We start from the raw sequence: 12,756 nt of genomic DNA, 5'->3' as shown, positions 1-12,756 counted from the left end.
TTTAAATAGCTTAAAAAGAATTATCGCCCCTATAATGACAAGTAAGAAAAAAATCAGGATGCTGAGTCATTTGCTCAACTCACTCACAAGCCAGGTGGTTCCTCCCACGGCAGCCAACGCCAAGTCATGTCTCAATACATTTTAAAATGCCTGCAAGTCACTAACCTTCTGCGATTCTTAAGAAACATCAGTGTCACAGTCTGTCAGGTCCCTCAAGTGAATACACCCAAATATTAACGAGCCACCACCCTCCAAACCGCCTCCTGTGGTTTTGAGTCTTGTCAGTAATGTGACTGCCACTCTCCTAGGTACCGAGTTCTAACCTTAGGAATGACATTCTACTCTTCCCTCTAGCCTGCCACTAAGCTACAGGCTCCTGGAGGCGCGACCACGAGCTATACCCACCCAGTCATACTGTCCACACAGCCATGACATGCCCTTGTATACACACGACAGTGCTGAGCAGAGCTGTGACCTGGGGAACGTCCTACCTGTGGTGTAGGGGAGCCCCTCTCAGCCCCGTCTGGTCCAGTTCAGCTCTCAAGGCTTCCAGGGTTAGTACGAGCTGATCCTACAAAATAGCAAATGACATAACACGTGTTGCTTTCAGGATATAAAATGACTTGCATCAAAATGTGCTCAAATGCTGAACAAAACCGTAACAGGTTACATTAGCAGTTATAAAATCCAAACATTTTAATTCTGAGAAAATGTTCTCCAAGAGTCCTATAGCAAACATAAACGCTCAGACCAGTATTAACTTTATAAACTGTAGTGAACAAAAGGTTACATCTTGGTCGTAGAAAAGCTCTCAGAAGAGAAACGCCAAGCCATGAACAATAATGAATTCTGAGACAAGCTGTACTCGGGGCAGGGGTGGGGGACACACACGCAGGATTCACTCTCCATGGCACCTGCTCCTCTGTATTGCTTTCAGCTGTCTACAACAAGCACACATCCACTCATGTGCCACCCCTACTCCCAACGCCACTTCCTCACGGGGCAAAGCGACAAGGCAGACTGCCAGAGTTTCTGAGTCAATGCACAGCCTTCCTGCTCTGCGCTGTGGGCCACAGCTGCCACTCACCTCATGTGGCTACTGAGCGCCTGGGACGGGCCACCCCAAAGCGCCAAGTGCTGTGACCAGAAACCACACCGCAGGTTTCAAAGATGCAGGTGGAGAGAAGAACGTAAAGTAGCTCATTCGTTTTTAGAGCAATTATGCCATAACATTCTGATTACATAGGGTAGAATACAATAAAATTAACTTCACCTGTTTCTTTCTACTGTTTTAAATGTGGCTACTAGGAAACGTTAGATTACACATGTGGCTCTTATTATCTTTCTGATGGACGGCACTGTTCCAGATGAAAGGCTCCTGCTTTGTTTCAGCTTTCAGATGAACCCAGAAAGGACTCAGAATTCTGAACCACACACCCCTGCTGGACTCTAAATCCACCTAAAATGCAAACGCCTTCAACATACAAATCCCGGAGTGCTATATATGTTATAGCAGTGGACTAGCCATAAAGAAAATGTAACTCAACTTCTGCTAAACAGCTGTAATAATTATAATAACAATGAACCCAGCTCAATTCAGCTCTTAACAGATTTCTAAACAATCTAGAGATTGAAGCACCTTATCATGTTGCATTTCTTCTAATTGCTTTTTTGCATTTTCAACTTCTCGTAGGAGGGAATTCTGAAAAAGATATAAATAGCCTTTTAGTGTTAATTCTTAAAAATGTTCCACGTACTATAGGACGGCTACAGTTCTGTCTGAAACAGTGAAGCACGGCGAGAAGGAATGGGCCACGTGAACACACTAATGGGCAGATCACACTCCCAGGGTCAACTGCCAGCCACGAGGCCAGATGACACCTTTTAATCATAACCTGTACATATAAAATTTCCTTCTTCACCGACTGATTTTCTAGATGTAAGGAGGTCAAGTTCATGGGGTAAGTTAAACTGGTTTATACCGGCTTTCAGCTTTTGCAGTTCAGTGGTCACTCGGGAAACCGGCACAAGTTTCACATGCAAAATTCAAATCTGAGACAAAAATATTCCTACCTTAAGGCCAGCCCGCAGATCAGGGAGAAAGTGAGGTGACTGCCCTATGTGGTCTCTAGTAATGCATTTCATCGTGGGTTTTGTGTCAAATAAAATGTGCCACGTAATTAGTAGTAACCACTGGTCTCTCCCAAACAAGCATCAGCCAAGGTGCCAATCTCAGGGAAGATTCTTGGGCCTCATCTCTAGGGCACTGGTGCAGTCGGGACAGGTTTTTTATCAAACCTGAACCAAAGTGTCGCCCATCAGAGCTTCTCTGACATAGATTCTCGGCTACTCCTTTACTCTGGTTACAGCTAAAGTAGTTCCCTGATGAGAGTAGCAAGAGTCCAGGCTCAGACATTTTCCAAACCAAATGAAAAGAGAGAAGGCTGGAGTTGGAATATGAGAACGCTTGTTTTTAGATGGTTAAATCTTTTATATTACATCACACACAAGAGACAGAAATAAACCTCTAATGCAAGAGCAATGAAGGGGTGAGGGTGGACCTAGAAAATTCTGGCGCAGGGGCTGATAAACTCGGCCCATCAGTGGCACCCAACCACGTCCATTCCTTTAGGGATTGCCTGTGGCTGCTTTCATGCTACTTAACTGATCAGCATGAACGTCTTCTACTCAATTACTCACAACTGGTAAACGCCTAAGATACTTACTACGTGGCTGGCCCGCTATGGAAACAGTTCTCTAACTCTTGTTTTCGAGAGTAAGAGTGATAGGCAATTTCCCATACGCACAGCCTGGGCAAGGACGCAACCCCTGGCGCCCCTTTTGCAAAGGGGCCTTCGGGGACGGCGTGCGAGCGCACCTTATCTTCCAGAGCTGCCATTCGCTCTTTAAGATGAAGCTGAAGCCGCTCGTTGGATTCTGAAAGCAGCTTGTCAACAGTGTCTGATAAACGTTTATTGTGTTCTTCGTTCATTTTTTCTCTCTGCCTTGCCTAAAATAGGAAAAACAAAAACTTATAAACTTCAAGAACAAGTATGGTCATTATTTTAAAAGCGCCAAGGAGCGATGACGTGACTGGCCTATGCCCTGGCTCCCCAGGCTGCCCCTCCCACTGCCATCTCCGGTGGACTCTGCACCGTCACCAGAACCGACTGGATCACCAGAGCTGACTGCAGGTGCAGAGAAAGGTCCCTCCCACTGCTTCTGTTCCACAAAGCACCCAGGGGGCCTCATTAGTGTCACCAACCATTAACTGTCTGATGGACTCAAGGAGCAGATTTACACGCAGAAAACAAGCACATTTTAAAGGGGATCAGCTTACACACACACTGGAGGGGGAACTTCCCAGCATGTAAACAGAAGCTTGAATTTGGATTAAGGGGGTAAAATGAATTCAACTTATAAAGCAAAAGGTAAAAAATTTCATTTTGGGAAAAAAAACAGTGGAGACAGACTTTCACATGTTTTTCTTTATACTCTTAACATCACCTGAATTCTTTGTAATCATAATTTATACTAAAAAACTAAAAATAATTACCGCAAGTAATTTTTAAATGTAATAAAATTGGTAAGTCTGTGTTCTATAAAACTAGCATCAACTTCACGGTTTCAAAAGCTTATTTTCACCCCACACCCTGAATGAACACAGAAGAAAAGTGCTGACAGGCAGCACACATCAGGGCAGGTCCCCTCGGCGGGTCTCCCTGCTCTCCTAGGTTGTTGGAAGCACTAAATACAAAGCGCTCAGAATCACGCCCAAAACACAGCGACCACCACCATCCAGAAGAGACCCAGCTCACCGTACGATAAGGCTGTCAGCGTTCAAATTTAAAAAAAAAAAAATTTATGTATTTATTTTTGGCTGTGTTGGGTCTTTGTTGCCGCACGCGGGCTTTCTCTAGCTACGGCGAGCGGGGGCTACTCTTCATTGCAGTGCGCGGGCTTCTCACTGCGGTGGCTCCTCTTGTTGCGGAGCGTGGGCTTCAGTAGTTGTGGCACGTGGGCTCAGTAGTTGTGGCTCGTGGGCTCTAGAGCGCAGGCTCAGTAGTTGTAGCGCAAGGGCTTAGCTGCTCCGCGGCATGTGGGATCTTCCCGGACCAGGGCTCGAACCCACGTTCCCTGCACTAGCAGGTGGGTTCTTAACCACTGCGCCACCAGGGAAGTCCTTCAAATATTTTTAAAGCAAAACCACTTAAAAGTTTGCTTTGAATTGCCTTAGTCATAAACTGCATCCCTATTGCTACGAGTTCTGGAAGTAACGAAGTGCACCCCTCAAGCGGTCAGAGTCGAATTCTCCGCCTAAGAGGGGAGGGCGCATGCCTGTGTCGGGGGCAGGGGCGCCTGGCATGCGGATCTCTTGATGGGAGGCAGACGCTTTCCTTCCTGGAAGCTCACATTTGATGCTCTGCAGTCCAGGCCCAGGAACGCCGCTTTCTGGTGGTGACAATACTGATGTCGCACGCCTGGACCTGGGGCCACCACTCGCTCTATTTCCTGGAGGTTCCATCTCGCCGTGTGACCAAATCTTCCAGGAAAGCTCTCTCAGGACTCAGCTGATGTGAGCCTGCACCACCACGCTTTCCCGAGGCTCCTTTTTATCCCATCTCCGAGCACAGGAGTTTTCCTCCTGCTCAGGAACAGCCATCCCTACGTCTACCTTTGTGTCTGGAACAATACTTTGGGGTTCAGGACAGCGATCAGGCCCGTGACCGGAATCTGGGACTCCAGTGCCACACCCCAGGCAAGCAGACTCAACGCCTAGGGCGCTGTGCCTTAAGTGGCATGGGCACCCTGGGCTGGCACCTCAGGCTTGTTTGAGGGGGGCCCGTAAGGTCCCACCTGTGCCTGGAGCAGCTCCCGCAATAGGCTGGTCAGAGCGGCAGGCGGCCTCCTCCCCCCTACACACCGCCTGCGGGCAAGCATGTGGTGGGTGCGCCAATCAGCAGACAGCGCGCAGACGAGGCCGCACACTGAGTGCACACGGCGGTGGGGGTGGGGAGCAGCCCCCAGGCCCGGCCCGGCGCTCGGCCTCTCTGCCCGGACACGTACCCGCTGCAGCTCCTGGTGCTTCTCCTCCAACTGGGCCTCCATCTGGCGCAGCCTCTCCTCGATGTTGCCGTGTCTCTCCTCGGCCTGCCAGCAAAGGATGGTGTCAGTTCAGCTCACAGTTGCCCTTTCCTGACAACACGCGGGGTACGACTGCAGCAGCAACAAGCAGGACGTGCTGTGCGTGGACTACGCACCCCGTGCTCAGTGGAAGGCACGCGCTGACGCCTGCTCGCACGTCCTGCGTGGCCCCATGCGTGACCCCGGGAGGCAATTCACCCTCTCGGGCAGGTGACAGGCGTGACGGGCGCTGGCGATCGACTTGTGAGAGAAGATGTGCTCCCCCACCCCAGGTCCCACACCCGGGGGCTGTGTTTCGCCCCAGCCTCAGACTGCTCTGGGTGAGTCAGCACAGGAAGCAGGAAGCGGCAAGCACAGTCAAGAGCGATGTACACGTTCTACCTTCCTCATCTGGGAGGTAAGTTCGAACAGTTTAGCTTCCTTAGTGGCCGAGTTTCCAGCAGACAAAAGGTCAGACTACAAGGCCAACCAGGGACAGGAGAGATGACAGGGGAGAAAAGAAACCGAGACTTTAAATGCAGATCATGGAGGAAAAGGAGCGCTTCTGTTACAGCTGTTAGCAATGAACTTGCTCTAAGGAAGGTCTGCGAGCACCTGACGCCATCTGCCCACCCCGGGTCTGTCCGGCCCCCTCAGCAGCTCACTAAGCTCCAGGCAGGCAACACAGAACTCCTGACGGATGCACCAGGGCCTCTGGGCCTGGCCAGCGCCTACTGGCAGTGCAGGACCATATGCCTGAAAGACTGGGCCGGTGGCCGGTTGTGCGCTTCCTCCCCGCCGTGTGGACGAGCCGCCCCCAGCGCCGCTGCGTCACCGGGACACCCCCTCTCACCTGCCGGCTCTCCAGGGACGGTGAGGCTGTGAGGGCAGGGACCGGGCCTGGCACATGCCCCACCATGATATGTTGAACCAGTGAATGAATAAAGACTCAAAAACTTGTTTACTACGAAGTTACTTTGGCGGTCTTCGACAGAGAATGGGATTTTCCTACTTCTGAGAAAAACTACCCTGCTCTTCCCCAAAGCTTCTGCCCTAACCTTGGAGCTGCTGACTTAAGTAGCTCCAAGCAGCAGTGACTCTGAGCTGAAGCACCCTGGGGACACACAGAACACATCTGACAAAACTGGAGGGAAAAGAATGTGGGGATGACACGAAAGCAGGGATAATGTCTGACATTCAAACTTGCTCCAGTCTCAGACAGTACAGCACTGAAAACAAGTCTGAGCTGCTTGGTGGATTTAGGGGCGCTGACAAGACCACAACGATAAGGCACGTGAACAAATCACCCTCAACACCCAACTCCGGCGTCTGCCCCACAAGGAGACCCAGGGCAGCACCTTGGAGAGCGCGGCCACCCGCTGGGCCAGCTCCGCCTCCACCTCGGGGAGGGTCTCCGCTCTCCGCAGGGTCTGCTGCAGCTTCTGCTCCGCCAGCTCCAGGCGCTCTTGCAACTGGCGGTTTTTATCCTCAGTCTACAAAATGAGAGCAAAGCGTCAACACGGGCGAATGGTTCAGCCATTTCCGTTTTCAATCGTCTAATAAGTCCGTTCCGAGGGGGGCACAGCTGTTTTGCCAGCTGCCTCACAGTGAAGTTTTTCTTTCTGTGAAGAGCGCACACCCACTTTCTTGGGCTTGACTTCAACGTGCAAAACACCTCTTGCCAAAAGTATCTGCTCTTCCTAAATACCTCCAAAGAAGTCTTAAAACACACACACACACACACACACACACACACACACAAGTTCCTATACATGAAAGCAAACCCGTTTTCGGTAGGAGCTTATTTATTCTTATTGACAAGTTAAGGAAAGAAGGGTTCAGTACTAACCCTTCTTAAAACATCATCAGAATCATCATTTGAAGGGAACCTTACTGACAACAGGCTGCCACGGGCATGTAAGCCAAAATACAGCGTTCATCTCCTTTGAAATCCAGACCTGCTAAGAGTGGGCCTAAGGGAATACTGGTCAAGTTTTAGCTTTGTAAACGTAGGGTCATTCTTTTAGAAAATCCTCTTACTCTGAAAAATTTTCAATGTAGAAAATTTAGACAGATTTTTCTTTCTTTAAAAAAGGGAACATGTTAAATCATCTGTAAGCTCAGCTCCTGAGAGGTTAATGCTTGTTTCTGTGCAGCTCTTGTTTTCTGTGTGCATATATCTCTACGCACATATACAAACAACAGGTTATGCTTCAAAACCCTCAGAAAATAACAGCGCATGGTACGTAGTATTTTCTGATCTGCCTGTTAAAGTCATTATTTTGAACATTTTAATGCTCTTAATTAGCATTCCACACCGTAAGTTTTAATGGCTTTCTAGTATTTTATTTTTATTCTGGGGCCAATGATACACTTTATAACACACCAGACAAACTCACTTTGTTTTCCAGAAGCCAGGTTTGGTTTCCCTAGTTAACTCTTGGTTATCTGAGACCACACAGAAACCGGAGCAAGTGAGGCGAACCGAACCACAGGAGGCACAGACCTTACTACTCACTCAGACTGCGTCTCTCAATCTGCTATTTACCACACTGACCCCAGTTACCAACAGGCAGCCAGCTGCCTTGAAGTTCTTTGCCACTCTCTGCTCTTTTGGTAAAAATGCTAACAGGCAACAAGAGTCAGGAGTGCAGCTCCACAAAATGGCTGAACCAAATCCTAAAAAATGAAAACCTGTAAATTGCAGTCACCCACAATTTTTTTAAAATTGATTTTATTCTAGTACAGTTGATCTACGATGTACACCACACTTCTGAACATAATACTCTAAGATCATAAAAACTTTACCCTGGGACTTGATTTCCAACATGGAAGTCACAGGAAAAGGTCTTCCCCCGTTCATTAGTAAGTAATTAATAAAACCCAGAAAAAATTCGATAAAAACCACTACCTGTCGATGCATAGACTCCTTATTTGCAATTTCATTTTCCAGTTTATCGTTGAGGTCGTGCACAGAGGTGGCTTCACGCTGTGCTGCGAGGTAGCGTTTCTCGAGAGTAGTGACTCTCTCTTCCATGTCTTCCTTCTGGGCCATGGCCTATGTCGGGCATTTCAGAGGGAGAGAAGGGAAGTAACCAATACGTAACAGACGGGTGTACTCAGAGAGAGAACAAACTGGGCTCAATCCTAAGTTTCAAATCAAATATAAAATTACTGTCCTCAAAATTAAATGGACAGACATGCCAGTTTTCTCCGATGTGAATGAAAACGCACCTACCTCAAAGATCATAAATATTCCCCAAGTAATTCGCACTCATCTGTCTTTTTATCTATTTTTTAAATATTTATTTATTTTGACTGCACTGGGTTTAAGTTGCGAAACGCAGGATCTTTGTTGCGGCATGTGAATTCTTAGTTGTGGCGTGCGGGAACTACTTCCCCGACCAGGGATCGAACCCTGGACCCCTGCGTTGGGAGCACGGAGTCTTACCCACTGGCCCACCAGGGAAATCCCAGCACTCATCTGTCTTAATGCTATGTCTGGCCACTCAGTTTACCAAGTTTATCCTTTTCTACATAATATTACCAAAAAAAAGAGAAAAAGTATAATAAAATATCCTGTTATTGCAGGAATTCCAGGAGGGGGAAGGTATCTGCCATGAAGACAGGACCTCTGTTTGCCTCACGATACAGGTGGAGATACAACAGTGAGATATGTGTCTCATTTTCTTGGGTAAAAGTTGGATGAAATCTCATCCAATTACCACAGAATTAAAGTAATAATATTAACAAATGGAAACAGAACTCAAAGTTTAATACAACTGGGGACTTCCCTGGTGGCCTGGTGGTTAGGAATATGCCTGCCAGTGCAGGGGACGTGGGTTTGATCCCTGGTCCGGGAAGATCCCACGTGCCGTGGAGCAACTAAACCCATGCGCCACAACTACCGAGCCTGCGCTCTAGAGCCTGCGAGCCACAACTACTGAGCCCGTGCTCCACAACTATGGAGCCTGAGCTCTAGAGCCTGTGAGCCACAGTGCCACAACTACTGAGCCTGCGCTCCACAACTATGGAGCCTGCGCTCTAGAGCCTGCGAACCACAACTACTGAGCCCGTGCGCCACAACTACTGAAGCCCGCGCGCCTAGAGCCGTGCTCCGCTACAAGAGAAGCCACTGCAATGAGAAGCCCACGCATCGCAACAGGAGTAGCCCCCGCTTGCCGCAACTAGAGAAAGCTCGCGTGCAGCAACGAAGACCCAACGCAGCCAAAAATAAATAAAATTGAAAACAAACAAAAGAAGTTTCATACAACTGGAAGCAGCCTTCTAAAGCCTAATTCTTCTAAAGCAAAATTATATTACACAGTATCAAACGCTGAAACTAGGACCTGAACTTTCTGCTACTGCAATTCCCGTCCCCAGCTAAAAATCCGCTTCAGGTCCCTCCCTGTTCACTAAGTAACCAATATTAGCAAAGTCTTAATATTAAAAGTGGCAAGTCTTAAAATTTTTGTTTTCAAAATTCTCTGCATGTTAAATTCTGCCACCTCACCTCCTCCTGTTGCCAAAGAATAATGTAGATAGGTTATACAGATACATGCAAAGATTTGTTTTGAATTCTTACATAAAATTACTCACACCAAGCTACTAAACAGAATGTACACCTGTTCTACATACACGTGAAAGGGGTTCTCTCTGCGGTGGTCTCACAAGGTGTGGGGGAGGGGGTAGGAGCTGTCTGTTTACAAAGGAGAGGTTACGCTAACAGGAGGAGGTGCCAGGGAAGGCACCCAGAGCTCATTTGTTTTTAGTGACAGCGGGCTAGTTTCTCATAAATCATGCCACACGCAGAAACGTCTGCCAGAGATGCACACATTTCTACGTATTTTTACAGCATGAGCCTGATGACCCAGGTGTGAACAAATGCCACTCTGTCTGACCACCACCATCAATATCGTACATTCCCCTCAAGGCGCGGAACATCAGAAAACTAGAAACACAGCCGACAGTGCCGCCCTGGCAGAGCCCACAGCCCATGCTCGCGTCTCTCCGAGAGAACTACCGCCGCAGAGGCCACCACGCTCGCTCGAAGTGTATCAAAAGGAAATCTGAGCATGATCAGGAATACATTCGACAGCCTAGGACTTATAGGAACGAGGAGTCCACACCCAGGGCAGTACAGCCACAGCAGCACAGCAGGAAGGGCCGGCTTCGTGTCCGTGCCGCTGCCAACGGACCAGCTGGACCAGGCCTCCCCTACCTTTAAAGACCTTGACACAGAAACGGGGAAGCCGCCAGTCAAAGTCTCAGGGCTCTGTTCTGTTTTGCTCTTACTCATACAGTCACCCCAAGGTTGAAGTAACTGGGAGAATAAGTGACAATCAAACCAAAACAGTCCACACGTTCAACCCCATGACAACACTGACATGGCGACTGTCACTCACTTCACGGACATCCCGTTGCAACTTTGTGTTCACTTCCTCAGATTTGATGAGGTCTTTCCTGGCCGTGTCCAGATCTTCCTCCAGCTCTGTCACGTGACTGGACAGGGCGGCCAGGCGCTCCTTCATCTGGCTCTGCTCCCTTGACTGCTTGTCTATGACTTCCTGGAGCTCAATCACTTTAGCCAGGTCTTCCTCGTGGCTTAGAGAACCATCAGAAGATCTCTAATGGGGGGAAAGAACCCTTAAACAGCCTTGTTTGCTGAGGGAGGAAATAAAGCACTTCTGGGAAGTCGGTAAGGTCAAAGCTGCCTTCTGCACGCTGTGGGTTCACACAACTTTCACGGCCACTCGGGCCGAAGTGGTGCGTTGGCGACAGGTTCCCAACACGCGTGCACAGACTGGACGGGTGGGACGAGAACCACACAGAGGGGACCAGGGACTTGCCTTTCCGTTCGCGCTCGGCGTGTTCTCTTGCTCGTGGTTTATGTCAAGCACCCCGTCCGTTAGTGTCTTTTTCTGGTTATTCTGTTCTTTAAGAATCATTAGCTAAAAGCAAACAATTGAATGAGAGTAAAGAAATAAGTAAAGACAGCAAAACTCCATTTGGAAAAACACAACTGAAAAGAAAACACATGGTGATGTTATCCATCCTGAATATAACCAGGTCATTAAAGTCAGAATTTACCTTCTACTGGAGACATGGGTACTTAAGAGATTCTGCAACTCCGAAATAAAAGTCTAGTTTACTAATCATTAAAATGACCCATATGGGCTGGTCCTCAATCAGAAAGATAAGTAACATCTGATATCTACTACTACAGTCTTCGTACTTTTTTAAAATGAAGGGATTAAGAATTAGGAACCCTCAGTTGAAACTGTATGACGATTTATCAAGCTTACCTCTTTATGTGTGGCACCTAATTCTTCTTCTAACAAACTACACCTTTCAAGTGCTACTCGTAACCGTTCTCTCACCTGAAAACAAAAGGGATTCAGTTAGTGTGTGTGTGTATATGTGTAGATATGTTAATTCAATTCTTATTGCATAGCTATTCTAGTAGACTATTAGTGTAATATAACATAATAGAATACCTTTAATGTCTTTCGTCGATCTTAACGTCAAGAAAACCGGCTTGCTAATAGCTTTAAAATTTCACCCTAAATAAATTCTATTACCCAATTCCTAATAGCCACTTGATACACAGGATATAATAAATCTTGAGACATTTATGCCAACTAATACTTTTTAACCATGTAGAACTCTGGCTTCTTATAGAAAAACCGTGTTTACAAGAATTCAAGAAGCTCAAAAGTCAACTAAAGTTGCACAAACACCTGCGTTGTCCGCCAAATGACGCAGCACGTGTACAAACCCGGAACTGCCGTGTGGCGGCGGTACCTTCTCATCCAGGGCTTTGTGGTGCTCAAATAACGACTTCAGCGCTTTAAGCACTTCCACCTCGCTGGACACGCCTGCCGGGGACTGCGCCTGCCGCTTCACCACCGTCATCCTGAGGGACCGCTCGTGCCGCGAGACCAGGCACTCCAGATGTTCCAGCAGCAGCTGCAGGGCAAGGCCAAGGTGAGCACTGTTTACAGAGCACTTTCAATCTCATATTTGAATCTGGGGCAATAACTCCTTTCAATCTCACACTAAAGCCAAAACCGTGTGAAGACAGGTCTGAATCCCTCTGGTTCTGTCTAAAGTCAGAGAGAACTTCCCTGGCGGTCCAGGGGTTAGGACTGCGTGCTTCCACTGCAGGGAGCGTGGGTTCGATCCCTGTTCAGGGAACTAAGACCCGCCCCCGCTTGCCGTGCGGCGTGGCCAAAAAATAATAAATAAATAAAGTTAGAGAAATTCCCCCTCGAACGTATTAAAATTGCATTAACTCTCATCATAAATTTCAAGCAAGGTATGAGAACCCTGAACTGATCAACCCCAGTCCACTCAGTGGGAAAATGTCGAAAATGTGTTTAAAAACAGACAGAGTGGATCATCTTCTGAGTTTAAAGACAGCAACACAGAGCCCAGTCGTGACCCCAAGGCAAATGTTAACACAGAGAATCCCCTACTAACCCTGGTGTTGTTCCTTTCCGCTTTCAGTTCAGCAATTTCTTCTTCTCTTTCGAGGAGCTGTTCCCTGCATACATTTAGTTCTTTAGTAAGTGCTGCAAACTCCTAGAAAACAGTTAAATAAGTAAATAGATATAAATATAAATACAAAAG

At 47.7% G+C, this 12,756-nt stretch overlaps 1 protein-coding gene across 1 annotated transcript in view; it reads right to left on the bottom strand.

Moving 5' to 3' along the window:
* PPFIA1 (PTPRF interacting protein alpha 1) overlaps positions 1-12,756 on the bottom strand; it is an 89,660-nt gene that overhangs the window by 41,009 nt on the left and 35,895 nt on the right. Inside the window, exons 3-13 of the mRNA XM_082844956.1 lie at positions 12,607-12,708; positions 11,929-12,093; positions 11,430-11,504; positions 10,974-11,075; positions 10,530-10,751; positions 8,036-8,182; positions 6,483-6,617; positions 5,068-5,151; positions 2,879-3,010; positions 1,640-1,702; positions 492-571 (exon numbers count right to left, since the gene is read on the bottom strand). Coding sequence (XP_082701082.1) covers positions 492-571; positions 1,640-1,702; positions 2,879-3,010; positions 5,068-5,151; positions 6,483-6,617; positions 8,036-8,182; positions 10,530-10,751; positions 10,974-11,075; positions 11,430-11,504; positions 11,929-12,093; positions 12,607-12,708 — 1,307 coding nt within the window. The remainder of the gene's footprint in view (positions 1-491; positions 572-1,639; positions 1,703-2,878; positions 3,011-5,067; positions 5,152-6,482; positions 6,618-8,035; positions 8,183-10,529; positions 10,752-10,973; positions 11,076-11,429; positions 11,505-11,928; positions 12,094-12,606; positions 12,709-12,756) is intronic.

This window comes from Leucopleurus acutus, assembly GCF_964270905.1.
Source record: "Leucopleurus acutus genome assembly, chromosome: 8".
NCBI lineage: Eukaryota > Metazoa > Chordata > Mammalia > Artiodactyla > Delphinidae > Leucopleurus > Leucopleurus acutus.
This window is presented reverse-complemented; position numbering and strand designations above follow the sequence as displayed.